Source organism: Gallinula chloropus (assembly GCF_964237585.1).
Source record: "Gallinula chloropus genome assembly, chromosome: 14".
Taxonomy (NCBI): domain Eukaryota; kingdom Metazoa; phylum Chordata; class Aves; order Gruiformes; family Rallidae; genus Gallinula; species Gallinula chloropus.
Window position 1 is genome coordinate 13495547 of NC_140099.1, and position 26885 is coordinate 13522431.

The 26885-nt window shown below is 41.2% G+C and overlaps 1 protein-coding gene across 1 annotated transcript in view; it reads right to left on the minus strand.

Moving 5' to 3' along the window:
* Nucleotides 1–26885, minus strand: part of STARD9 (StAR related lipid transfer domain containing 9) — a gene marked incomplete at its 5' end in the record, with an annotated part of 97171 nt that overhangs the window by 66985 nt on the left and 3301 nt on the right. The window contains 2 exons of the mRNA XM_084270444.1: nucleotides 13075–13188; nucleotides 16110–16179. Coding sequence (XP_084126570.1) covers nucleotides 13075–13188; nucleotides 16110–16179 — 184 coding nt within the window. The remainder of the gene's footprint in view (nucleotides 1–13074; nucleotides 13189–16109; nucleotides 16180–26885) is intronic.

Here is a 26885-nt window from a genome sequence, read left to right on the forward strand (position 1 = left end):
CCACTGATTGGTTAGTGATTATAATGAGTTCTGATAAACATATCTTATAGCTAAACATCGTTAGTTCACCTTTGATGCCTAAAAGCATCCACACACCTGCTGTTTTAACCATCTTCTTATGGCTGGTTCTTAACATGTTCCATGACTCCCAAATACCTTCCCATAACTGCTTCTTGGTTTAGGGCAGTCTGTACCCCTGTCATCAAGGCCTCTGTGCTTTGAGAATGTGATTATTAAAATCCTCTCAGCATGAGTAACTTGTCCTGTCTCATGAGAACAGGAGGATACTGTCAGGGTCTGTGTCTTCGGTGAAGAGAGCTGGGCCACCAGCAGGCCTGCTGTCTTCCCCGACAATCCCCTTAATTATTTTTTAACACAACTGTCTTACTACAACGAACAACTTCGGAGAAGACAGATACATTCACATACAACCTGAGGCTGTAATAGAATATGACAACCTGATCAGCTGTATTTCTCCTTCCACTATTTTCTCTTTTAGGTAGAGAACAGTTGCATCATTGACCTAACCAGAAGTGCAGCGAGTACAGAATACTGATTTTGTTTCAAAAGAATATGCCAAAGTTGCTGGGTGATTTTCAGACATATACGCTGTTTAAGATGAGCATCTATCTTCCAAGGGAATTCAGCTCAGCCTCCTCTTCCCAGTGTAAGGACTTAGAGCAGAAACACGGAGTGTTTCCTACATTCAACATCTGTACAAGTCTGCCCTCTTCCAAAAAACTATCTCCAGCCTCTGCAAATTCTGTAGGCTGTTTTAAACCACGGCTGCCAGCTGGGATCAAAGCTGCACAAACAGGTCAAAGCAGCACAGTGCTCTGTACAAATGACAGCATTTCACTCCCAACACTTCAATATTTTTTTTTATTAGTCCCTCATCCATTTTTAAAAAGTCAAAGCCTGACTAGAAAAGGATTTTTAAAAGCAGACTTTTAAAATATATCATTGTTTCCTCTAGATTTCCATTATTGATTTATCTTCCTGAATGCTTTTATTTTTAGAAATTATTTTCTGCTAAGCGTGCTTTTATTCTAAGGTATTTAACAACAGAAAAAATAGTTAAGATTATGCAAAATTTGTTAAAATGCTAGACATCTTGTGGACAGGACATTAAAAAGAGTTCTTAATTATTACAGCTAGCTTAGTATGAAGCATAGCCACTAAAACTGAAAAAAATATGACAGATTTCAGCCCCCGTAATTAACTTTCCACCCCTAATGCCTCTGCCCAGGGCAGAACTCTTGAGCCAGATTCCATGGCAGCTTTAGGTCCGCTACTGGTTAGGCACTACGGACTATCTTCTACCCCACAAAGACAGAATCATAGAATATACTGAGTTGGAAGGGACCCGTAAGGATCATCTAGTCCTTCTTCCCCCTCCTTCCATAGCACAGCAGCTGAAAGCTCGGCATGTACTGCATGTGTAGTTTCAATCTCAAAAAGGTGATGAGTCTGGAGTCTCATCTAATCAAATTTCCACAATTCACCTCTGAAATGCTATCCAAGGTGGTCAGTTTTAGCACCTACATAAAACAGACAGGCATCTTTGTCTCACAAAGCTGGGAAGCCAAAGGTCTATGTGGGAATAACATACTCCCTTCTCCAAGTGATAACTTGTAGTCACTTGCAATAGCACTTCAGCATCATCCTCCCCCCCATCTGGAGTCCTGTGTCCAGGTCTGGAGCCCGCAAAACAAGAAAGATGTAGAACTGTTGGAGAGGGTCATGAGGAGCCACAAAGATGATTAGAGGGCTGGAGCAGCTCCCCTACGAAAGGAGGCTGAGGGAGCTGGGCTTGTTCAGCCTGGAGAAGAGGCTGTGAGGAGGACCTCATTGCAGCCTTCCAGTCCCTGAGAAACAGGAGGGGATTCAACTTTTTAAAAAGGTAGACAATGGCAGGACAAGGGGGAATGGATTAAAACTAAAGGAAGGAAGGTTTAGATTAGATATGAGGGGGAAGTTTTTTTATAGAGAGAGTGGTGAGGGGGCTGGAACAGGCTGCCCAGAAAGGGGGTGGATGCCCCGTCCCTGGAAGTGTTCAAGGCCAGGTTGGATGGGACCCTGGACAACCTTGTGTAGCTCCAGGCCTGGAGGTTGGTGGCCCTGCCTGTGGCAGGAGGGGGTTGGAGCTCTGTGATCCTTGGGGTCCCTTCCAACCCAGACCATTCTATGATTCTATGATCACTTTCTGAAGGGTGGTACAAGCACTTCTGACAGGACCATGCAATTACTGCTGCAACACTAGCAATTTAAATATCCCAATTGTATGGCACAGACCAGTCTACGTTCACACTATCAAGCACTCTCAGCCTGCAAAGCAGGGTGGCCACATGCAAACTGCCAGCCAGGAATGGTCAAGGTCCCTGCCAGTTCCTGGACGGTGCCAAGAAACTGTTATGAGAAGCACCAGCTATCCCAGCCTGAACAGTACCAGGAATATCTCAGAACTTTGTATACAGACCAAGCTGCGGTGTTTAGGGAATATCCCCTGGCAGTAAATGGGGTCATCTTATTTATTTGAACAGATACAGCCTCAGTTCGCTGCTGAAGCAAAAGGCATCAACCCCAGGCTAGTAAAACAAGGAACAAAAGAAGACCTTCTGATCTCTTTCTCTCTCTCTTTAAACCCATCATGCCAATGACATGCAGCTGTAGAAAGCTACTTACATTCATATTAATGGAACAGAAAAGATTACATTCTATATACTGTAATGAGCAATCAATTTATGCAAATGACATGCAGTAGGATGTGAAACAACAAAAGCATTGTGCTGTGCCAAGCAGAGTCACACACACAGAAGCGATATAAAGGAAGACAACGTGAAGAGCTGGTAGCAAATTTCTACAGTCCTCTGAAATCTTCCTGTTTGCAGACTAGACGTGTCTTTAAGGCAATTGACAGTTCTTCTGAATTCAACTTAAAAATACCAAAAGCACATTTAGCCCAGGCTTTAAATAATCTTATTCTCCATATATGAGAATCCAGAAGGTTGCTCACTTTCTGGACATGAGCTGAAAAATTCAGTGTCAAATTCTTGGCTTAGAATTGTAAGGCAAATTAAAAGTAACTAAAAGATATAACAAAGTTAACTGTCAAAAAAATTAAAAAGGAACAAGTAAAAGCTTCAGATTGCTGACTAGAACATTTCTTGACTGTACAGATGTGAGATGATTTCTGGTTTTAAGATGCTAACTAGGTCCACCAAACCCTTTCACTTGCTCAAAAATTAAGAGTTAAGTACTGTAATATGAGAAAAACTCAGTGTTTCAATGATAAATTCATATCAACTTTCCCTCTAGATATGTAACATGATTTCACCTTTGTTTTCTATTTCAAAGGAGCTATCAAAAATGCTCTTGCTGTCAATCAAAATTAAAAAGTAAACCACAAAAAAAAGCAAGTAAGTTCCGCATTTTGTTTCGCAAACAAAAAGGTCAGTGAATTCAGAAACTATTAGAACTCGTGTTCTATTAGCAAACAGTCTACAACATGCAGCAAATTATTAAAAATAAAGAAATAAGAAATTATTCAGGAACTACTCTGGCCATCACTTTCAAGTCATTAAGAAACAGGATGCAATTAAGAGCAGCAAACAAAGACAAAGAAAATGTCTCTAGAGCAGTGTCACTTATTAGAGCGGCACAAGGACTTCACGTGTAACCTGCATGATGAAGGGTAACCCGACAGATCCACCATCTCCATCAGCAGTAACACTGCCCATGTACAAGGTCATGGAGATGATGTGTAAGAGGGAGTGCAGAAGTTGAAAGCCTGAGAATATGGGTCGCAATGCCAAAGAAGCACTTTTCTATTCTGCAGATGGGATCTGTAGATGCACCTCCTCTGTCCCAAAGAAATATGTGCTTTCAGAGCAATCTATAAGTCTGTCACATAGGATGAGGCACATACTCTTTAGAAACAAACTCTTTCCTTCATAAGAAAATCTGCCAACTGAAAGTCCATAGTATCAACAATACAATACATGCACATGCTCTTTAAAGATGTGTGTTTAGGAGAAGAATGTCTCCAAATTCAGAACAGAACACAATTGCAGTAACAGGAGGGCAGAAGTTGAGAGCTATCTTAAAGTTACTGGATACAGCTTGAAAACAACTCAATTCTTACAGGCACAAAAAGCAAATTTAAGTAAATCCAGGAAGCCATTCACTGCCATTCAGCATCTTAGGAATTTAACCCAGCCACCAAGGACTGATCAAATGGTCCACTCCAAAACTTATTCATCAACTATTTCACGTGACAGTGACGTAGTCTGGTAAATATATTACGAAGTACGTTTTACCAATCTAAGACACAGAACATCTTCCCTGCTTCAGCTGAGAATGTCCCGACATTTTAACTCTGAAGTTATAAAGACTGAGAACATAGCCATGGCAGCATGTACTTCTGGGGGTGAGGAACCCTAAACCAACATTCAGAATTTTGATTCTGATGTGCTGAGATGACAGTAAATGTTTACAGACTGCATTAATTTTATTAATCTTCACGCTTTCTTACACAATTTGGGAGCGCTGCCAACAGAACCTACTTTAGCAGAAAAGCCACAATTGAACAGAGATGCTAATTTTGCTTTTTACATGGGAGCTGTCAAGGGCAGGCTTTTTGTTGATTAAAAACAGAACAGAAGTGGGAGTCAACATGCAGGTGCTCAGATCCAGCCAAAAGGATGACTCATTCAGTTTGTGTTCAAGGCCACACACACACATCTCTGAGGCATATCATCTTAGTTAACAGAAAAATCTAAAGTTAGCTACTAGTGAAGATAAATAAAGAAAACAAGGACAAATCATAAAAAAAGGGGAAGGGCATATTTAATAAACAGTTATACAAAACACATGCATATTATTTAGGTTTTTCAGGCTTGAGCTATGTATGAACCTGAGTCCAATCTCATAGCTGTAACATGTCAGAAACATGGCACGTTTACAGAAATAAACAAAATGACTGTGCTGAATTTGACCACAGCTGCTGCAATAGGCCTGTCTCAGTACTCAATATTAGCACGGTCCTGCCTTACAAAATCATAAGCCAACCACCTGCTAAAAGAAACAAAACATCTCCCACCCCAAATCCATAAAACAAAACCACCAAACCTCACCCAGTCTTTTACTAAGCCTACCAGTATCCTTCCAACCTTGCCAACCAATACCATCTTATTGGAGATATGATGATTTTAGGAGACTAATCACAAGCTTACAAACTAACAGAGATTACAAACACGCAGGTTTACTGCTACACGTGCTACAACTGGCAGCCCAAAGAATTTGTTATTCTCTTTCTTCTATGTTGCTGAATACACTCGTGGATCCTTTCAACATTAATTACCCAATTATACTGTGTGGCTACCATAAAGAACACGCTGAGCATCCCATAAAGCAATGGTCAGTGCCCATCAGGGAAACCAAAGGGGTGCGTGTGAGCAGTAGCAGATTACAGTTAAAAATGTCTCATTTCATTGTTTGTGAAACAGTTCAGTGATTTTTCTCAACTTGTTATCAATATTCAGCTTAATTCTTTCTTGTGTATTCCTGTTTAGGCTTCATATTTGAAATGTATCTGTATTATAGTTACATATGAACTTATATAACTATATAATTATTTCTATCAATTAGGTCAGTGCCTCAGTTATTTAAAACTAATTTGTCTCCTCAAATAAAATGTTTTTAATGATAAACATGGAAAACTGATTCTTTTCTGTTTTCCAATAAAGCTGCTTTGAGCTCAGTGATCTTAAAGGTCTTTTCCAACCTGGTCATTCTGTGAAGTTAGCAATTATTCACTATAATTCCTAGAAAGGTTTTCTGCAAATAAATCTTGGAATACCCAGAAAGAGTGGCCTTATTCAATCACCAACTGAACACAGCAGCTACACTGCTGGCAGAAAATACATGGCGTATACTCATGGCTATTTCTATCTCTCAATCATAATCCCTTATATACTGATCCAATTATTGCACAAAAACCTTTTTTTTTTTTTTTTTTAATGAGTACACTCTCCTTTTCACTTCTCTCTCACTCTGGGCTGAAGGAAAAAAAATGTCGTGGATGGAATGCTTACAGCTTTTCAAATATTTCATGTGAAAATGCCATTTACGCCCACAGCCACCACCGCCTCCTCTTTCTTCCTCCTTTTACACCACGGCAAAGATGGAGCGGAGCGGAGAAAGAAAAAAATTGAAGGGTTATTTTCAAGATACCTAGATTAGAGCTTTATTATGTTATGATGTTTAGAATTAACTGCATAAGCCATGTAACAGATTTTTAATTTGTCTTGAGATTTCACAAGGTAATTAAAAACTTGGAGCAATGGCTGCAAATTCGAGCTTAGGAAGTTCTGCAACAACATGCAGAAGAACTTTTGCATAGTGAGGGTGAGGGAGCCCTGGGACAGACTGCCCAGGGGGTGTGGAGTCTCCTTCTCTGGAGAGATTCCAGACCCATCTGGACGCCTCCCTGTGCAATATGAGCTGGGGAGCTGCTTTGGCAGGGGGATTTGGACCCGATGATCTCTGGAGGTCCCTTCCACCCCTGTGATTCTGTGATCTCACCGGGATTGCACAGAATCATGGAAGCATCACAAACTCAGCACAGAAAGGAAAGGTCTCTCATCTCTTCACAAGTGCAATTACGTTTGCATTTAAAAAAATAAACCCCAAAACGACAGCACAGGGACTTAGCCTGAAAAGTATGTTGCAAGGTTTTGCTTCCAAACAATACTGTTGTGTAATTTCTCTAAACTTTTTCAATTAACATGGAAAAAAAACCCAAACCCCTCCAAACAAAACAAAAAGCACAGTGCCCTATTGAAGATCTTGCATATTGAAACAAATGTAACTGTTTCTTATTTTATTTGCTTTTCAGTTACACTCTGACAGAGGTAAGAAAAATCAGCCCACCTGCCCTTTTCCCCAACTACTTTTCATAGCTGAAAGCAATATAAAACCCAACTCTGCTGGGAAGTCAAATGAGATGAAAAGTAACTGTAGTACTACAAAAGTTAATAAGTGGAAAAGTCTGTTTACAGGAATCATGAACCATCATTTTCACCTCCTTTTCTGCTGTCAGAGCACAGACTAAAACCCATCTTCCCACTGAATGTGTTTATGAACCAAGATAGAAATAACTAAATGTGCTTGAATCACAGAATTACAAGGTTGGAAAAGACCTTTGATGATCATCAAGTCCAACCATTCCCATCCTATGCTAAACCATATCCCTAAGTACCTCATCTACCCTTTTTTTTGAACACATCCAGGGACGGTGACTCAGCCCCCTCCCTGGGCAGCCTGTTCCAGGCCCTGACAACTCTTTCAGTAAAAAATTTTTTTCTAATATCCAATCTAAACCTGCCCTGGCACAGCTTCATGCCATTTCCCCTTTTTCTATCTTCTGAATGGAAAGGAGTTCCTCCTACCACAGGCTTATACTGGGCAGGCAGGCAGAGAACCTGTTTACATAACAAGCAACAGTTAGGAAATAAACAGCCTTTAATTTGTTTGGCTTGTAAAACACACAATGGTTGAAATCCAGAGTGGAACCGCAGCAAAACAAGATTCACAGTGATTCTTCCATTTACATTAGTAAGCCAGTGCTGAGGAATAGGAGGGGAAGAAGGTAAAGAAATTAGGAGCAATTACTGACATTTGCAGTAAGACTTGTTTCAAGCCCTTAGGGCTATCTTGCTGTAAAGCCACCCCAGTTCATTCACAGTTTTCACATGTGACACATCACAGTACACCCTCAAAATACAGGGAAATAAATCCATGTGAAATCTTGAACCTCTATACACTCTCTATTTCTTAGATTTCTTCCACAGACAGTCATTTGTTTGGTTGGTTGTGGCCTTTTTGGATCAAGTGTTTTTATGATTGCATCTTAGAAGGTCCAATGAGGGTCACAGTATGTGGAAAATGTGGGGGAATGTTGCTTTTGCAAACCGAAATGGGTTTTGATATTTTTCTATGCTGACTTGGGAAGTGGAGGACTCAGGCTGCCTCACTGGGAATCATCTGACAGGGACTGAGGAAGAGAAAGGACAATTGTCAACCAGGATCATAGAATCACAAGGTTGGAAAAGACCTTTAAGATCATTGAGCCCAACTGGGTATGCAACTGTGCATAAGGTAAGGGGGAACACCGCTGATATAATTTGCATTATTGTAATAAGTTATGCTGTCAGTTGTGTTAAAATAGTTATGGTTCAAGAAAACCCAGTCAGATATTTGGATCCCGCTGAAATCGGTGCAAGTTGGGCACTGAAGCCATTTTTCTGGATTCCACTATCTCTACCATTCAGTGCCTGTTAGTCACGGAACGTATTCCTCTTATCAAAGCGAACAGACTGCTACATATCAGCCATCTATGGCAACTGCTGCGTCTAAGTACCTGCTTAGACATCCTGTGGGTCACTCTGCCCACCACTGTTACCGTGCATGCACAATCACCGGATGGGTAGGATGGCTGGAGGGAAGCTGAGGACTGACTGGAGCTGTAACCACCAGCTACTTAATGCTTGCATGTGTTCCTGTAACCCTCAGGATACTCTTGTGCTGAATACTCTAGTTTAACTGCTGGCATTAGATCAAGAAGATTTTTTTTTTCCAGTAGGATTTACACAGGCATTTACTTGTGTTTTGCAACTGGTTTAAACATTATCCTTTGATTGGTGGAGCTAAAACAGACTCGAGGAAAGATTCATTAAGAGGTGTTTTTTGTTTTACAAAGGAAACTCAAAAGATTGAAACAAAGTTCTACCTCAGACAAAAACTTAAATTTGGATGTTTGTTTGCAGATCAACTATATAGTTTGCAAAGCACCTACATCTTAACTACCATATTCAACCAGCAGAATGAACAGGCAAGCCTTAATCTGCCTATAAAAATAAAAATTGCAACACTAAATATCATCAGAATATCATCATCAAACATTTTTACTGCAAAAAGGAAATATGCCATGATTCCCTATTAAAATATAATCCCATAGTTACACAATGGCCAAAGAGTGTTGGATTTCCAACATTGTCTTTGGGAAACAATCCTGAACTACACACAGTTTCCTAAAGACATCTGTGGAGGAAAGCAACGGGGAGAGAAGGAAGCAACAGTCACTTGCACACCAAATGCTCCCCCTTTACCAAACTCATCTCCCAGAAAACCTTAATACAAAATGCAAGGAGGCACGGTGAAAGAGTCACTCTATGTGAGCAGTAAAGCCCAGGTGCAGACATTCAGCATTCTCCCTTTGTGATATTAGACCAATCCTGCAGAAGCAGTGGACAATGAAGAGTTTGCGTCAAAAATAGCAGGAAAAGGAACATCACACCAGAAGTATGAGAGTTGTGGCCTCATTTTGGTTTTTTTTTTTTTGTTGTTGGTTTTGCTGGTTTGTTTTGGGTTTTAGTTTGTTGTTTGGCTTTTTTTTTAATTTGGTACATTTATTATTTTCTCTTTTGGTTTTTTTTCCTTTTTTTAATATTATAACTATATCTTGACAGTGATGGTATGGCAAAACTTTTCCTCCTTTATAGCCAGAGAAAAATGGACAGAGTAAATTGCAGTTAAGATCAGAAAAAACACACATGACTTTTTTTTATCTTAAATGCCTATAATGTGACTGTTCTCTTAAGGTATTTCTTTACTTCTCTATTCTGTTTATGCACTAACAAATCCACTTCGGAAAAAAAAAAGGTCTTTAAAGGAAAGTCTTTCCCTTTGGAAACTCCTGCACATCTGTGAAAGCAGATGAAAACTTCAGCTTAATATCAAAGTATTCAAGTGCCCAGTGAGAAAATAGAAGCAGCAGGCCTAAGGAACTCAAACTGTCCACCTAAAAACCAGAGGTCACATTGTGAAGCGTGGCATTCAGCTTATTTGGAAAGTGAACAGAATACTTGCATAGCTGAACTATATCAAAAACATTGTATTTTCTGAAGGATTTGTATAACTTCTAAAAGAAGACCAAGAATTCAGACCACTACTGTTAGACATCTAAATTACGCTTATGAGAAACACCAAATAGGTCCAGATTTCACCACAGTTAGGAGAGAAATGAGGAAAACAGAATTGTGGCTTACATCTTGTTCCTCAAATGTTTTAAATGAGATAATAAACTTGAATAGCAAAGACTATACTCTTGTACCTGGAACCATATTCCAAAACCAACCACCGTCTAGCAAGTTATCTCAGCTAAGATGGCCATTTCCCATACATCAGCAGTGATAGATTTCTCTTTCAGCAGTCAAAAACCAGTTCTCTTTGTAATTTACGAGACCCCCCTCTTTTCAGAGATACACAGAGGCTTATCTATGCAGTGCCAATCAAGAAAGTTTACATATAAGCAAGAGAATTATTGTTTAAAATTCAGCCCTAAAAATACATACAAAATAGCATTGCTTAAACATAAATTTAAAATATTTAATTTTTAAAGGTTTTGTTTCTTTTTTAATCTCTGTTCATGCCAGTTTTTGAAGAAAAAAAGCACTTCATGACCATTGCAGATTTTATGAATCTGGTTCAGTTTCCCTTCAGTGTACATTGTCTGCTCTTTACAAGTAAAAAATACCTTCTTTTTTTTTAAAATTAAAAAAAAAAAGCCAGAAGAAACAGCAACATGAGTGTTTTAGGAAAAACAAACAAGGTGGGCAACACGTATTCCCATTTTGGCAAACAGAAGAGCAGAGAAAGCAAATTTTTTATACACAGAACAATAAATCTGAACTTTTCATCCAAACATTTGAAAGTACATGCAAATGCGACTGCCACAAGTACCTGGGAAGAACATGATTGGACTCTATAGGGAATAAAATGCATTGTGTATAATTATGTCTGGAATGCAAGGGACTGACTGGAACACTGAAATGAACAATGTTAACGTCTAGAAGAAACTGTGAGAATTATTCAAGGAAACAGATTTGTATATTTTAAATAATATTTTATCTAAACACTATGAATTACAGCCCTCTCATCACTGTTTTATTGTCACAGATTCCTTAACAAGAAAAGAAACTGTTAGGACTTAATTTTTATATGTGCATCCAGAGGACAAAAGAAGACTCTACATAAGACAGCATTCCACATAAATGAACCTGAAGGCAGACATTTTAATCTACTTTTCATCTTCAGCCAATACACATAATGTATAGTGACAATTGGCAGGACATCTTCAAGGAATAAATGATCTAAGGTCAGCTCATGAAAGACTGCTTTTACTAGACAGCAGTGTTACTAAACCTCCTTTGGCTGCTGATAGCATCATTGCTGTAAGGAAGCTTAGAAATGTCATGCTCAGCACTGAAGTAATGACTCAAAACATGGATTCAGTACAATAAACCTCATTCATACAGTGTAAGGGGGCAGACAAACGCACAAAAGCATGGTAAGATTGCAGTATTCCAGCAGCCCTCTGCTCAAGAACATTTAAAATATGCTTTCCTGGTTCTACAATCACCAAGACAGGTAAAAGGCCCAAGGAATTAACTCATTGCTCCAGGCCTTTCAAAGCACCCATCCATCTTTTAACTCATCAAAAAGGCCTGTCAGATGCTTGAGAACTCAATGGTTCCGCAAAGCAGCACTGGATGCCCTTTTAAGCCAGCATCAAGCATGAGTAAGGAAACTATTGCCCATGACTTCACATTCTACGGTCAGTGAGTTTGTGTTCTGCCTCAGTGTTTTTATTGGATAGAAACATATTGTAGGATAACACGAGGCTCAACACAGCATCTGAAATACCTACTCATCACCAGCAAGGAAGCTGGGCTGTTTATATTACATTTTACATTCTTTTTCAGTTGCATTTGTATTTAATAACAACAAGAACAAAAAAAAATTACACTCTGTAGCCAATATTTATATTTTCTATTTGGCAGTTCTGATAATTTTTCATAACAAGGAGAGATAAAGCTGACTTGGCAGAGTGTACTAATCAACACTTCATCTGCTAAACCATTTCAGCTAGAAAGCTAACCATGCTGTCAACATTTCTAAGCAGCATGTTTCAAAGTGTATTATGAGGAAAAACTCTTGAAGAACATAAAAACCAAAGCAGCAAGTAAGATAATAGAAAGAAGGGAGAAAAAACCCCAATACCCAACAGTTAGTTCAACATTTAAAGATCTGTTATTTGTAATCCCTAAAATGGAAACTTGTCTTTCTGAAGTACTCAGCACTAGATAAGTTTCTTTTTTTAACCACTAATACATGCTTCCAAATTACCAAAATCTCTTCCATGCTACCGCAACAAGTGGGAAATGTAGCACAGTCAAAAATTGTATCTACTGTTCAGGTAATTATCAAATTTTTCAAATAGAATCCTAGAATGGTCTGGGTTGGAAGGACCCCAAGGATCACAGAGTTCCAACCCCCCTGCCACAGGCAGGGACACCAACCTCCAGGCCTGGAGCTACACAAGGTTGCCCAGGGCCCCATCCAGCCTGGAATTGAACACCTCCAGGGACAGGGCATCCACCACCTCTCCGGGCAGCCTGTTCCAGCCCCTCACCACTCTCTCTGTAAAAAACTTCCCCCTAATATCTAATTTAGACCTTCCTTCCAACCCATGCCATTCTATGATCATTCTATGATTTTTAAACTAGGAGACATCATCAGTTATACTTCTGATTCTTTAACAAGAAAAAGTGCTCAGAACATTACAAGTAAAATTTACTACTGTTAAATAAGTGATTACATCATTATTAACCCTTTCAGACGCATCACTTCAACACTTCCCTTTACCTCAGGGCTTTCTCCCTCTAGAAGCTGATCACCCCCGTTCCCTCCAAAATTATCACTGACAAGCGAAGTCCTCAGATCATCACAACTAATGATCACCACCAAATCTGATGAAAGCGTGCATCAGTTGGCAAACAAGGGTATCGCTGTCCTACTGCTCCTACTTAAGACAAAGGGACTGTGTCATTAGAAACAGTTAAGGAAAAGATGGGGCAGAAAAAAAAAGAAATTTCACCTATCCTATGTCTCAGTCACTTCCCATAGATGTGAATATAAAGGACAAAACAGGATGGGAACACCACCACTTACCTCTTCCTGAGATGCATACTTTGGGTCTTCAGGATCAACTGACCAGTAGCAGTAATCAAAACTGAAGGCAGCAGTCTTTTCTCTTTCCCAAGTGCCATTAAGCCTACTGTCAACCTGACAGCAAAAAGACATAAAGATTTATTTGAAGTTGACCAAAAAGCAAGTATTTAAACTAAGAAGAACTTGATCTAGACTCTGTATTGTGAAAAAGGAAAGGGAAGCCTTCATCAATTTTCTTTTTCTTATTTCAAACTTCTTTATTCAATTTTCTTTGATACTCAGAGTAAGGTAGAAAAATCCATGACAGACTTTCTGAAGAATTTTTACTGAGGGGTTCATTTTCTACAGGGAAGGTCCTCTGAGCTATATACAACAAACCACCTTCTTAACCTCTCTATTAGCAGGAAAGCTCTACAGCCCTTTTTATATTTTTCTGACTTTTTCTGGTTTAACCAAAAACTCTATCACACAAATAACACCCAAAGCAAGAAAACAAAGCCAGTTTTCTCACTGCATGCTTGAAAATGGTGGTTTTTTTCTATTTCCCCTTTGTTTTGTCATGGTTGCAAGCTAATGATTCTATTACTGGGACTACAGGTTGCAAACCTAACCTTTACAGGCTAGTAATAATGACAGTGAAGCCTTTCTAGCAGAAATAGTGATTTGAATGTTAAAGGAATTGTGTAAGTTTTTTTCTGTATAATCTTGCAAAAGTGATCTGTAACAAAACAGATAAGCTTATGAACAAGGAACTACACATTATTGTTACACTCAAAGGAGAGCAACAGGTCAAAAATTACATAAAATTAATATCATCTGCAAGGAATTTTGACCTAGTTGGTAACTTTATTGTAACCTTGACATTTGCAATAACATGAGCAGAAAAAAAAAAAAAAAAGAGAACAAAAAAAAGGGGAGGTTTGTTATAATTCCATATCTTAACAGACCACTTCAGTGATGGCCCCAAACCAGAGGGGTGCCTGCCAGATTACTGGATAAAGGGCAGTGTAAGCACTGAACTCTGCCACTAGCTTTGAGGTTTACAGTGAAAATTATTTTACAGGCCCACCTGACACATTTGTGAGGGGGTTTTTTGGGTTTTTTTTTAAACAAAGAAAGAACAAAGTGAAAGGGAAATTATTTTAAATTATCTTTCAAGAGGTTTTACGTATTTTAAACCCCACATGATTATAAAAGTTATCATGTTGAAACAAATGCAACTGAGGTTTCCCACTATTCTCATCTTAATGACCCTATTGATCACCTTCAACAATGATATTTTTATCATATCATGAGATTCAGATATTTTTATGCCATCAACCTTTTATTTTCTTAGGTTTCCTACAGCAACAGACAGAAGATAGCCCAGAGCACTGTCTTCCTACTGCAACATGTAAAAATAAAAAAATAAAACCAAAACCTTCCACCTCAGGAAAAGCAGCCCCTGATCACAGAGATGATTACCCTTCTGCCAAGAAGCAGTTTGTTTTGAACTACAGAGCTCACCAACCCCAGATATAACAATGTGAACGTTAGTTTATAAATTAATATTTATACACTAACTTGGGATCATGAAAGGCTGCCTAAATTTAGTTTATGCATAAAGCAAACTCACTCCCTTTATAAAACTCACCAATTACAAAACCTCAAGAGAGAAAACATCCAGCCCTTGCATCTCCACATAACCCTTCTCGGCCTGCTACAAGCAGTCCACCACACTGCTGTGATTCCCCCAGTCTCCCAAGACCAGCCCACAGCTCCTCTTTAAACAAACGAAATAGAAAATCAAAACCCAACCTAAAACCTCTACGACTAACAAGGCTCAGCTGGACACAATTAGGCAGCTGCATGGCTGAGGCCTCCACCACCTGTGAAGGGAGGCCAGCTGGGCCTGCCCCAACGCCCAGATCCTCACAGGCCTGTCGCAGGGATCAAACCCCTCCCAAGGCCAACCATCAGGAACAGACAGCGTTATAAACATCTCTTCCAGAGCTTTATCACACCTATAAAGCACTGGGGAAATTTATTTTGGACAGTAGTGAGATTCAGATCCTGAAAATACAGCCTTTGAATGGGAAATGTACAGAGAATAAGCAACACTTCACATCCACGAGGCTTCTCATACCACTAGTATTTTTCTAACTCTTCTTTCTTTAAAAAAAAAAAAGAACACTTGTACTAAATACAAGAATAAGTATAAAGGAAACAAAAAGAGTTCACGTCTTTTCATTCAGTTTTTGCCACTGTTTCTCTTTAAAACCTAATAATTCTTTCACTTGAACCAACAACCCACAGTAACTGGGTTGCTTGCAGATATAAAGAAAAAGGAGATAAGAATACAAAATGCATCCATCTTCTACAATCCCCACAATAATTGCAGTTATCCCACAGTTCATTTATTTGCCTTTCAAGCAGAAACATGTTTGACAAGATAAAATTGATTTTCTCTCATTCTATTAACTTAGTGAAGGACTGTGGCAGCTCCAAGTAATTCAAGAGTCTAAAGCAAGGGTTGATTCCCATATATGCCAGCTCCGGGGCTCTCACGAAGGATGACAGCTACCTTGAGTTTATTCTTACAGCTTTTTGTCTTTCACCAAGGTCCGAAGTGTAGTTGAAAACATTTTGCACCATTTCATACAATTCAGTTGCACTCTGAGTGCAAATATGAGAGGAAGAGAAAAAAAATTATCCAGATGCTACTAATAGCAAGGCAAGTGCAAAATCCTAAACAATTTACTAACAGCTTTGAATGATGGTGAGCAGCCAGACTACAGCAGCTTTGACAAACACAAACTAAAGAAAATACAGCTACATGGTACATTCCCTGTCTAAAATAAACCCTAAACCCAAACCCCACAACCGCAAACCAAAGCAAGTCTACCACACATACTTCTGCTGCAATTATTCTAGCTCTGTGCCAGTTTAAACTTCTCCCTTAATATTTCTATTAGAATTATACAATAGCCAAACATATAAAACCATCAAGATATCAGGATACTTATATGGGAAAGACAAGATGCCCAAAAGCATACCTTTATGTTTCTGACTTTTGCCACTTTGTCATCAACTTCTACAATCACTCTTCCTCCTTCCGCACTCTCTCTGGAAACAGAACACATTCAAAAATCCATTTACAATATGAAGACACAGAAAGATGAATATCAATTTCATAAACCCCAGAAAATTGTGTTTAACAAACTGCAAATCAGAAGGAGCTACAAAACAGATATCCAGAAGACATTCTGTGACAGCAAGTAGCATTTACAGATCTGCAGCCAGGTATCTCAATAGCAAAAGAACACAACATGACTGGCTACTACACCCAATTTCTCTTTACAAAAATGAGTGAGATTAGGAAAGAATTAGAGCAGCACATAGCCAAAGAAAAAACCAAACCCTTGTAGAGCTGGGAACAAAATTGCTTTAGAAATAAAATCAAGTTTTTCCTTCGTACAGTCACACTTTTCTTAAAATCAAGCTGAAGGTACAAACAGTATCAGGGGATATTTATACAGCTAATCTCCTATGACACTGGACAGCTCTAATATCTAGGCAACACACAGAGCAACGTGGCCTACCTCTGGGGTCTCTTCTCTGCAGTTACCCCACATTTTATGTACCAAAACAACATTCAAAGCAAGGCCTTAGGACACTTAGGGCTTCCACCGAGATAATCACTATAGCATTTGAGCTTTACAAGCATAAAGATGTTTTAAACGCATTTCTGAGCGATGCTTGTCCCTGTTTTGCAGGCAGAAATAGAATGCTTTACCTTAATGTCTCTGTGCTTCACTTAATTATTTTTGAGCATTTACACATAGCACTTCACACAGAAAATGTAGCAATAGGATGAGGGGTAATGGTTTTAAACTAGAAAAAAGTAGATTTAGGTTAGATATTAGGAAAAAAATTTCTTAAATATGAGAGTGGTAGATCACTGGAATAAGTTGCCCAGAGAGGTGGTAGAGGCCCCATCCCTGGAGATATTCAAGATCAGGCTTGATGGGGCTCTGAACGACCTCATCTAGTGAAGATGTTTACTGCAGGGAGGTTGGACTAGATGACATTTAAAGGCCCCTTCCGACCTAACACATTCTAAGATTCTATGTAAACATAAGCACAGCTCCCAGAGGTTTTAATTAAGCTGTGAGTGTCCCAACAGTTCAACACATCAGCCACCAGAGCCCTGAGTTAGAACCCAAGAGAAAGAGGAACACTCACAGGAGAGAGAATTTGCATTATGTACAGCTGGGTACCAAATGTATTATATACAGGCCACATAAGGCTCCCTAAAGAACAAGTGAAGGACAAGTGCCTCAGGTTAGAGGCTGTGAGTATTTAAGGTAAAAATTTTTCAACTGATGCATTTAATCTGTACATGTGCAGTTTCTTAGATGTTTTGAAAAGCAAGTGTTTTGCAAAACAAGTAAGTGTAGGGACTCACATATCCTCTGCCAGGTCAGCTAATGGGCAAAGGTGTCAGTTATACTCTACAGCAGGCCACATCTAAGAGGAAATGGGCCATTCTGACAGAGAATTTCAGAACAACTTAATAACAGCAGAAAAGAGACAAAATTGGAGGGATCCTTTAGCAGGGAGCTTGCCTCAGTTGCACATATTCTTTTCTCCATTGCCCCCAGCATGATCTGACTCCATCCTCCTAATCCCATGAGCGTTCCTTATTTTCTATCCTATTGTTAAAGTCCAGTTAACAGTTCCTATCCTCCTGCCCATATGCACACACATCATCCCTTCCAGGTACCTGCTATTTGTTCTCTCTGGTATCCTGTCAACAGGCACACATCCATTTAGGGCTTCTTTCTCCTACTGCACTGCATCCAGTTTTAGGCTGATGTCTCCAGTTCAAAGGTACATGATCCTGCTCCCCTTGTCAGCTTTCCCAGTCTCTAAACCGAGTTTACTTGTGCAGTCCATAACTGAATCAGTTCCTTGCTGGACACCAGTGGGAGTCAGGAAACAGATTATTTTAATTAAAGAAGGACAGACGACCTTGCTCTCAGTTCCTATACTTGAGCTTCAGTTGTGATTTGGACAACGCCAAGCTCAATTTATCAAGGCACTGCTCATATGATGAGTTTTTTGACTGATGCCACTGGTGCAAGCACAATTTGGTCAACGCTCAAAAATGCAAGCTCATGGAAAGCAGATCCCTTGAAACTTAACCTTCGGTGTCCTTACAACAAGTTTTCATTGGTCACATTAAAGCATGCTCATGTTTAGAGCTTGGGCAGAAATCGGTGGATTCAGATGAGGAATTCATAAATGCACAGCAGATTTCCAATTTTAAGTCAACTGGAAATTAAAATAAAAGGTCACCCTAAGCTGCTTTTAAATAGTTTAAAACCTCATTTTTCTGTAAACTCATCTTCTGTAGCAGCCTGAGACAGGTATTCATACATGGAAGATTTCTACCCATATGGTTAAGTCTGGCAAAAGCTTTTAATAGTTTTAAATGTGCTATGCAGAACCCTTTGAACACGTGACTTTATGCTGTGGGTTCTGATCACCTGATGTTCTCCCAGGCCACTGCCATTACTGAAGATTTAAGATAGAGAATAAATCCCAAACATAAAACCTTTGAAATATGAAGATTTCTCACATATATAAAACTTATATGTTCACATCTGTACACTTATATTAAAATAAAGCAAATAAAATACAAACATCACCAAATAAATTTACCACACCACCTTTTACCCCAGGGTAATGTGATTTCTCACTAATGCAGACAAAAAAAGCTCAGAGCATCAGTCAAGTAGCTTTGTTCAGATCTCAAGTGACAAGAAAGCCACCAATAAACATGGACAGGACTAAACCCTTCCCTGGGTGCAGATTCACCAGAATAGATTACTTTACTTATCTGAACTGCAGGCTGTTGGTGCAAGGAGCAGTTTATCTTCCCAGCTCCAACATCCTGCATGTGTTCCCATTTGTTTTTCCTTACATCTGATCTAGCAATAACACACCCGTGCAATGACTCAGTTAAGCTGCGGTCAGAAAAGAAAGGCACCAAAACAAACAACCAAGGTGCCACAGGGCCAGTGAGCCCTCTCTAGCACCCTGTGGTCACACAGCTGCTACACCAAAGCAAGAGAGAGGGCATGAGCCAGCAGTGGTGGGAGTGGAGACCTTCCCTTCTGTTGGCACCTTACAACCAGAGAGCGCTGAGCACAATGAAAACTAGACCTGTGGCCATTCCCAGCTCTGCAAACTGTACTTTCAGCCTCTCCCTGTAAACATGTGTTTATTTCCTCCTCCTTTTAGCTACAAACCAGAGAATTTTTGAGAAAGCAAGCACGGTTTAATATATAAAGCCCAGGAGGCAAAGCAGACTCACAGCTGTTCTGGATGTTCTGACCTCAACTCCAGCCCTCTCAGCAAAAGCTGTGTTTGCCAGCACAGTCTTGTACATGTGTGCACTACAGTGTGCATTTGACTGATAAAACAATCAGTCATCCTTAGGAATGGGTGCTCTGCTCCACAGGTAGGAAAGCTGTATTCCTTGTACCAATAAAGTCAATTCCAAAGTACACTAAACATGCTTGACTTTGGCTGCTCAGAACTTAGTTTCCCCACCCTCTCTTCTTCCTCAAGAGTTGAAAAAAGTCAAGCTCTGTTTGGGAAATGTCTCTCCTCCCAGGCAAGACCTGGATCTTCTCAGACACAGAATGTTTTAGAGGCACGCAGACCCTGGAACACACCCGTGACACACATACAGAGCACAGTGGCAGGGCTGTAACGGGCACCTGCATGAGAGAGCTGACAGAAGCAAAGGTGCTGTGGCAGCCCAAAAAACAGGGGCAGCCCAAAGGAAAATCTCGTAACATTTGGTGTTCCTATGACAAATCTTTTCTGCAGCCAACATATAAAGCTAATGCAACCCCAGATGGATAACAGCCACTCTACAAGACCTGGAAGAACAAGCCAGTGGAAAAGAATCACAGGAGGATCAAGATGCTCGAGAGAGATTTCCATAGCTTGCTGGTCCTCACTGAGATGACTTCAGACACTACGTACAGAAGTATAAGTAGGCACAGAGATGGAGGAAAGAGTGGGTGGAAAGAGAGGGGGCAGTTGCATTGTTTTAGACTTTATAAAATTTGTCCCCCTTCTCCTCCACCCTCTCAAATAACAGCCAGGCACTTGGAAAACTGGCTTTAAAGTCTCCTGTTTATTTTGAAAATACACACACGCAGTAAAGCAGTCTTCAGCAGCACTCGTCATGTAACAAAACAGCTTCTACACATACAGACCACCAAGTGCTCACCAAAGCAATCAAACGTACTAAAGCAAACATATACCACTTAAGTACATGAGAAAGCTTAAATAATTTTTGAAAAAAATTAATATGTGTCTACTTACACAAGCTTTGAAAACAACCCTGCAATGTAATAATTGCAAATACTTATGCTTTCCTACCAAGTCCCATCACCCAAGTTAACTTGAAACCCAAGCTCAACCTGTACTGAGAAGACCTCAAAAGCAGTACAGCAACAGCATCAATCCCTCTCACAGAGACTTTCAGGGGTCTGGGCAATCATGTCAGTTCTGTGTTTTGGAAAAAGTCACTTTAACCCTTTTTCTACACTTCTCCATGAAAAAAGTAACCTTTTTTGACCTACTGTGATGGATATTTTCACACTCTCCTGCAAACACAACTAAAAGCACACCCGTAGCAGGCTTGGCAAGATGCATGCCAGCAGTCACTGCTGCTGTCTCCACGGCTGTCACTTCCTGGGATGTGACCCATAGCCATGATGAGTAAGGTACAACAATTGCCAACTACCTACACTTGTTCGTGGCACACTGTGTGGCACCTAATGGCAGCCACCATGCCAGCAGCTGCAGTAAATCCTGAGGCAAATCTAACAGGAGATTTTTCTCGGTCATAAAGTCTGAAGGTTTTATTGGGAAAAGTTCAAGGACTATTCAGATTTATCTTTCCTTTCCCATTAACCATACATTGTAAAGTGTCTCTGCCTCCTGTTGAATGGTGGTCCTGGGACAGGTCGTTAAGCAGCTGACATCTCTGCACCTCCTGAGTGACTGACCTCAGGCACAGAAACAAAGAAACAAACAATGCAGGGTGCATTTTCTAAGTTACACTAGTCTTCAGAGAACACTGCCCCTGGCAAAACAGGTTGAAGACACATCAAGACTACATGCTGGTCTATCAGAAATCTTATAGAAGAATGTCAAAGCCTTCAGCCATTAGAGTTCTGCACCCTAGTGACAAGGTACCTACAACCACAACTTGCCCCGAACCCAGCATCCCTCCGTGATGGGTAATCCGTATCCTTAATCCTACTGCTGTAAACTGTAGAAGTCAAGCAGTTTTAACAGCATGAATATACACACTTTGGATAACGTGGATTTTTTTAAAGTATCAATCAACAGTGGATTTACCTAAAGTCTGTTTTCCATGTTTTTCATTATTTAGTAGTACCCAGTACTGATTTGGGTATTTCTCTTTAAGTCAGAATTGGTTTACTGTGTCTTGCAAGAGAGGAGTGCACACCCAGTCAGCAATCCTCCTACCAAATTCAGAACAGATGCGTATAAATAATTTAAAAATCCACACTGAAGCCAAGTACACAGAGTTCACCAAGGCAGCACGCTGCTATACTAGACAAGTTATCTTTGAAGGACATTCCTAGCCATATAGAGCTTTCATTGGCACTGCTAATGACTAATACAATCTGAGAGTCAAAAAAAAAAAAAAATCACTGTTCCTCGCGATCATCATCATCCTCATGTAGTTTCCCCTGTTCTTTGCAAAGAAAAAAGCAAAACCGAAGCAAACCTAGGAATATTTATTTGGTGCAGAGATAAACATGAGGCATTGTTAGTGTTCCTTTCAGAGCTCACATAGAGCTCAGCCTGCTCAAGTAGTTCAAGGCATCTTAAATCTTACCAGACTTTCAATATACAAATTCATGAGCTAGTAGAAGAAGCACAGATTGGCCTCCTCCGGTACTGGGTAACTCTGCAGTCCTGCCTGTGTGAATGGCACAGTACAAGAAGAGTGTTCCTGCCTGCACCATCCCTGAAGTCTTAAGTCTGTCACTGCTAGAACAAGAGTGTCAGGCATCTTCCTTGAGTAATCCAAGTCAGGAATACTCATGATAATCCGTGGGTGCATTGAACAGCTGTGGAATAGTGATGCTTTCTCTTTCATACAGAGGCAAGGAAGGGAGGAGGAAAGAGCAAAAAGTCTTTTCATCTGTCAGTCCACAGCATTTAAGGAAACGTGAAATAAGAGGGAGGATTTAAAACAAAGCTGCGATCCAGTCAGTTCAGTTTCATCCACCCTCGATTTCCCAGCTGTTTACTCAGTAACAAGATAGTACAATTCAGACTTCACAAGCAAAGAAATTCTACGCAAATGCCGTGATTTCCACGCAAACCAGAATTTGGATACAGTGGTCAGTTCTCAATCCACCAGGACAGAACTTCCATCTGCAATCACAGTTAAATGACTGTGACACCGAGTGCTGCTATGAACCATCTCATCTCTCTTGCTTAGGTACCTCTTTCAAGAAAAGCCCAAACCCTAAACCACTACAAACAGATTTGCAAAGCTCCTTTATTTGGTTTAAAATCCATGCTACAGATCGGAAGACAGCTGGAAAATTTTAGAAGGGCACTACTTTTTAAAGTTCACATACAGCATTGGACTAAAGAAAAGAGAACTAGGGAAATCCTACCCAAAACTCACGTAACTTCTCCGTGTTCAGTGGTGGTGTCTCACCACCAACTGCACAAAGGTTCCATGAGTGTCCTACCCCACCCCTGCACCGCTCCTCAGGGGAGGTGTGCAGCAATCTCTCTGCTTGCAGTCATGTCATCTTATGTTACCACAGCTTCTCTCAGATAGATCATATGGTCTTAAGAGAACAGAACAGCCAACTACAGCCATGGCTCTGGTGAGGTTAGTTGATAACATTATGCCCTGTTTTTCTTTGCTGCATCAAAAAAATCAGATCCCTGCTCCAAGCATTCTGACACTCATAATGCATTCTTGGGATTTAGGAAGAAAAGTGTTCTATGAAAGGGCCAAAATATTAGTTACAAGTCTTCCAAAAGGTGTTTTTGCTTTTTTGTCAGGTAAGGACATTGTTGTAGCTGCTTTTGAGCAGACAACAAGGGAAGTGAAAGAAAAGACAGCCTTTCTCTGGGAAGTAGACCGCCAGTAGCTACCACCTTGTGCTCCTGGCCTGCATGAGAACAGGCACAGTGTTGTTACACAAAACCAGCAGAAACACCATCTTCTGTGGAAGGGGTGGTGGTAGCCACTCAGGCCATGCTAAGTCCTGCCTTTTTAAGCAGCAAGAAAGTCAGCCCTTTGCCAGCATGAGATCACTTGCTTTGTACAACTGCAAGAAGAATACACCCAGGAAACACTGCTCATGCAGTACCCTTATGGAAGCACAGATGTGATGACTGAAAACCACCTGATTGTGCCAAGTGCAGATCCTAAAAGAAGAGAGCAGCTACCTCAGTAATAGTTTACACAAAACTTTAAATAGGTTAGGCAAAATTACTCATCTGAGAGAAAGAAAGGAGAGGATGTCACAGAATCACACAATTAAAAGGTTGGAAGAAACCTTTGAGATCATTGAGTCCAACCATTCCTGTCCTGTGCTAAACCATATCCCTAAGTACCTCATCTGCCCATCTTTTAAACACATCCAGGGAAGGTGACTCAACCCCCTCCCTGGGCAGCCTGTTCCAGGCCCTAACAACTCTTTCATGGAAGAACCTTCTCCTAACATCTGATCTGACCCTCCCTGGGGCAGCTTCGTGCCATTTCCCCTTGTCCCATCTCCTGTCCCCTGGCTGAAGAGACCATCACCCACCTCTCTGCACCCTCCTTCCTGTCAGGTAGTTGTAGGTGGTGATAAGGTCTCCCCTCAGCCTCCTCTTCTCCAGGCTGAACACCCCCAGCTCCCTCAGCCCCTCCTCATAGGATTTGCCCTCCAGCCCCTTCCCCAGCCTGGTTGCCCTTCTCTGGACTCGCTCCAGGACGTCAGTGTCCTTATGGTGAGGAGCCCAGAACTGGACCCAGCACTTGAGGTGCGGCGTCACCAATGCCGAGTACAGGGGCAACAAACACAACCTTAACCATAGGCCAGGTTACAAAACAGAATGCGCAAATGTTAAAATACATTCGTTTGGGAGAGAGATGTCTTCTCTCTAAGCAGCAGAAAAGAATTTCAGGCTTTTCTTTTAAAAAAATCCCAGTTCTGTGGAAAAGCAGCTTGTAATCCTGAGCAATGCATAACCAACGCCATTTGTACAGATTTTCAGACAGCGACTCCTGGGGGCCCGAGACACCTCTCTCTAGCCATCAGGAACAGCCACAACAGCCATGTCTTTTGGGACAGAGCTCAACTACAACCACCTGAAGAAAGGGGCTGATATGTAGCAGAGGGAGACACAGGAACAACACTGAGTTGTCACAGCAGACTACTGTAGTATTCAGAGTGATCAGAAGGAGCAAAGGAGGTGGACCACAGCACAGAGACTAGTTTAAGGAAGCTGACCCTGCAGCAGATTAACAAAGGCATAATATCCTGGTTTTGGCCAGGCCAGAGTCAACCTTTCCAAGCAGCCAGCACACTTGAGCTGACTTAGCCCAGGCTGTTCCCACACCACCTGACATCACTCCCCCATAAAAGGGGCTGGTTGGAGAGAGGCAATTCGGTGCAGCTCCAGGACAACAGTCCTCATCTCAGTGGTTGAACTAACAATCTCAGAATTAAGAATCCTATACTCTACTGCTGTTCCAGCCCTTTGAGCACCCCCACCACCCCCCCACCACCACCACCAGCTGGGGTAACTCAGCTTCCCTGTGCTGGCTGCTTGGGAAGTTTGACTCTGGCCTGGCTGTAACCAGGACACAGACCCAGCACAAACCAGCAGTGATTTACTTTGCATCATTTCCAGAACAAAGTTTAAAGTAATTGTATGTTTCCATACAGGTTTCATTTTGAAACAGAAATTAATTTCACATGTTGACCTAACAAGGCACCCACCAGCGGAGCTCCTCTCGCCCATTCACCCCAGCTAAGCGCACTGCACTGCTCAGGTTAGCCTGGCACACTGACCTCCTTTCCCTACTACGCAGGGGGACTTCCCTCCCCGCCTCTGGCTTGCCAACTCTGTTCTTAGGAGCTCCAACTTAACTCCTATCCCCCATCCCACCCTTGAGCCTCATCACTTGCTGCACCCCAGGAAGGTGATTAGAAGGCTATGCCATGCAGAGCAGCAGTACAGAGGAACAATTCTGCTGCTGCAGCTCGGACTCTAGTAACCACCTACACAGCTGGAAGCGCCGTTGAGCTTCGCCTCCTGGGACCGCTCCGACATTCTTCTGATGCTCTCATTTGCCTGCGTGTGGAGGACAAGCTCAGGAACTCCGGAGGGGGCTGAGAAATAAACAGCTGGCCGGGAGTCTTCAAGTTACAGCTCGGAAACGATGCAAAGCAGAGAAAGGCAAAGGGCAGCTTTGAGTTTAGTTAATCTGTTCTGCAGCTCTTTAAGGTGACATGGCTGTGAGGTTCACAGCCAGCAAGAAAGACTATGTCAAATAAGAGCTCCTTGCCTGACTCTCCTTTTCCAGGCCAGAGAGAGAGATGAAAGTGGGTAAGATATTTTAAACAGTGGAACATATATTCTGTTTGCTGGGTCCCCAAAATCCAGGGCCCAACAAAGTACTTCAAACTCTCAAAAAGAGTATAGAGCATTTTGTGTGCCCTAGCGTCAAGTTTTTAACTTCCACCACTATAATTTTACAATTCAATTAAACAAACTTGCTGTGAATTACTTTACCCAGGCCTCAATGCTCAATCCACGAAGGAATGCAACATCTTGCACTGGTGCATGCCAAGAGGAGAATCCTATAGCGATGCACAAGGATTTCCACTGTGCCACAGAGCACTGTTTTCCAAATCCTTCTTTCCCACCTTTATGATTACTTATATAGCAGTTCTCAAACTACACTGAGTCAAGGAAATACAAGCATGCACAAGTGATCTGCAAGCAGCTGGACACAGAGCAGAAGTTGCAGAGGAAGTAGATCACAGAGGAAAAGGCATGAGGCATCTGTGCTTCATCCCAGCCCCCACTGCACTCTCCCGAACATATGGACCGCTCCACTCCCAGGGGGCCTCCCATGCACAAACACAGCCCTCCCTTCCTCCTCTCATACAACACAGGGCTGAGGTTCACTGTAAAAACAATCAGCAGCCACAACCAGGTACCAGGATAGGGATGGGATACCACAAGGATAAACATGTTTGAAACCTGCAGCACACAACAGCTAGCACTGGCTTCTGCTGCCCTACAGAAACAGTCAAAGGCCATGTCTAATGCTGCAGGTGTTCCTGTACCATGCAAACACCCAACACAGCTGTAAGCGAGCTACCCCAGCACAAGGAGAGCCTTAGACACAGTGCTGAGACACTTGAAAGGTAACAGGCCCTCTTTCTCAGCCAGTCACACGACTTCCAGGTCTGGAGGGTCAGATCTGGTATCCCAGCACAACACTGCAGGTACTGGTGCTGACTCACTCCACAGCAAAAACCAAGAAAGAGAAAGAACAACATTCCTAGTTCACATAGGTACATGCTGGCATTGAAAGCGTTTCCATCAACAGCTTCTGACTGGCAGCCAAAAATAACATCACATTTTCCTTACAAGAGTTTAATATCAAGCATTAGGATGTCCAGAAATAAACCATAAACGGATCTACTTGGTACCTGGTTATTACCTATTGCTACAGT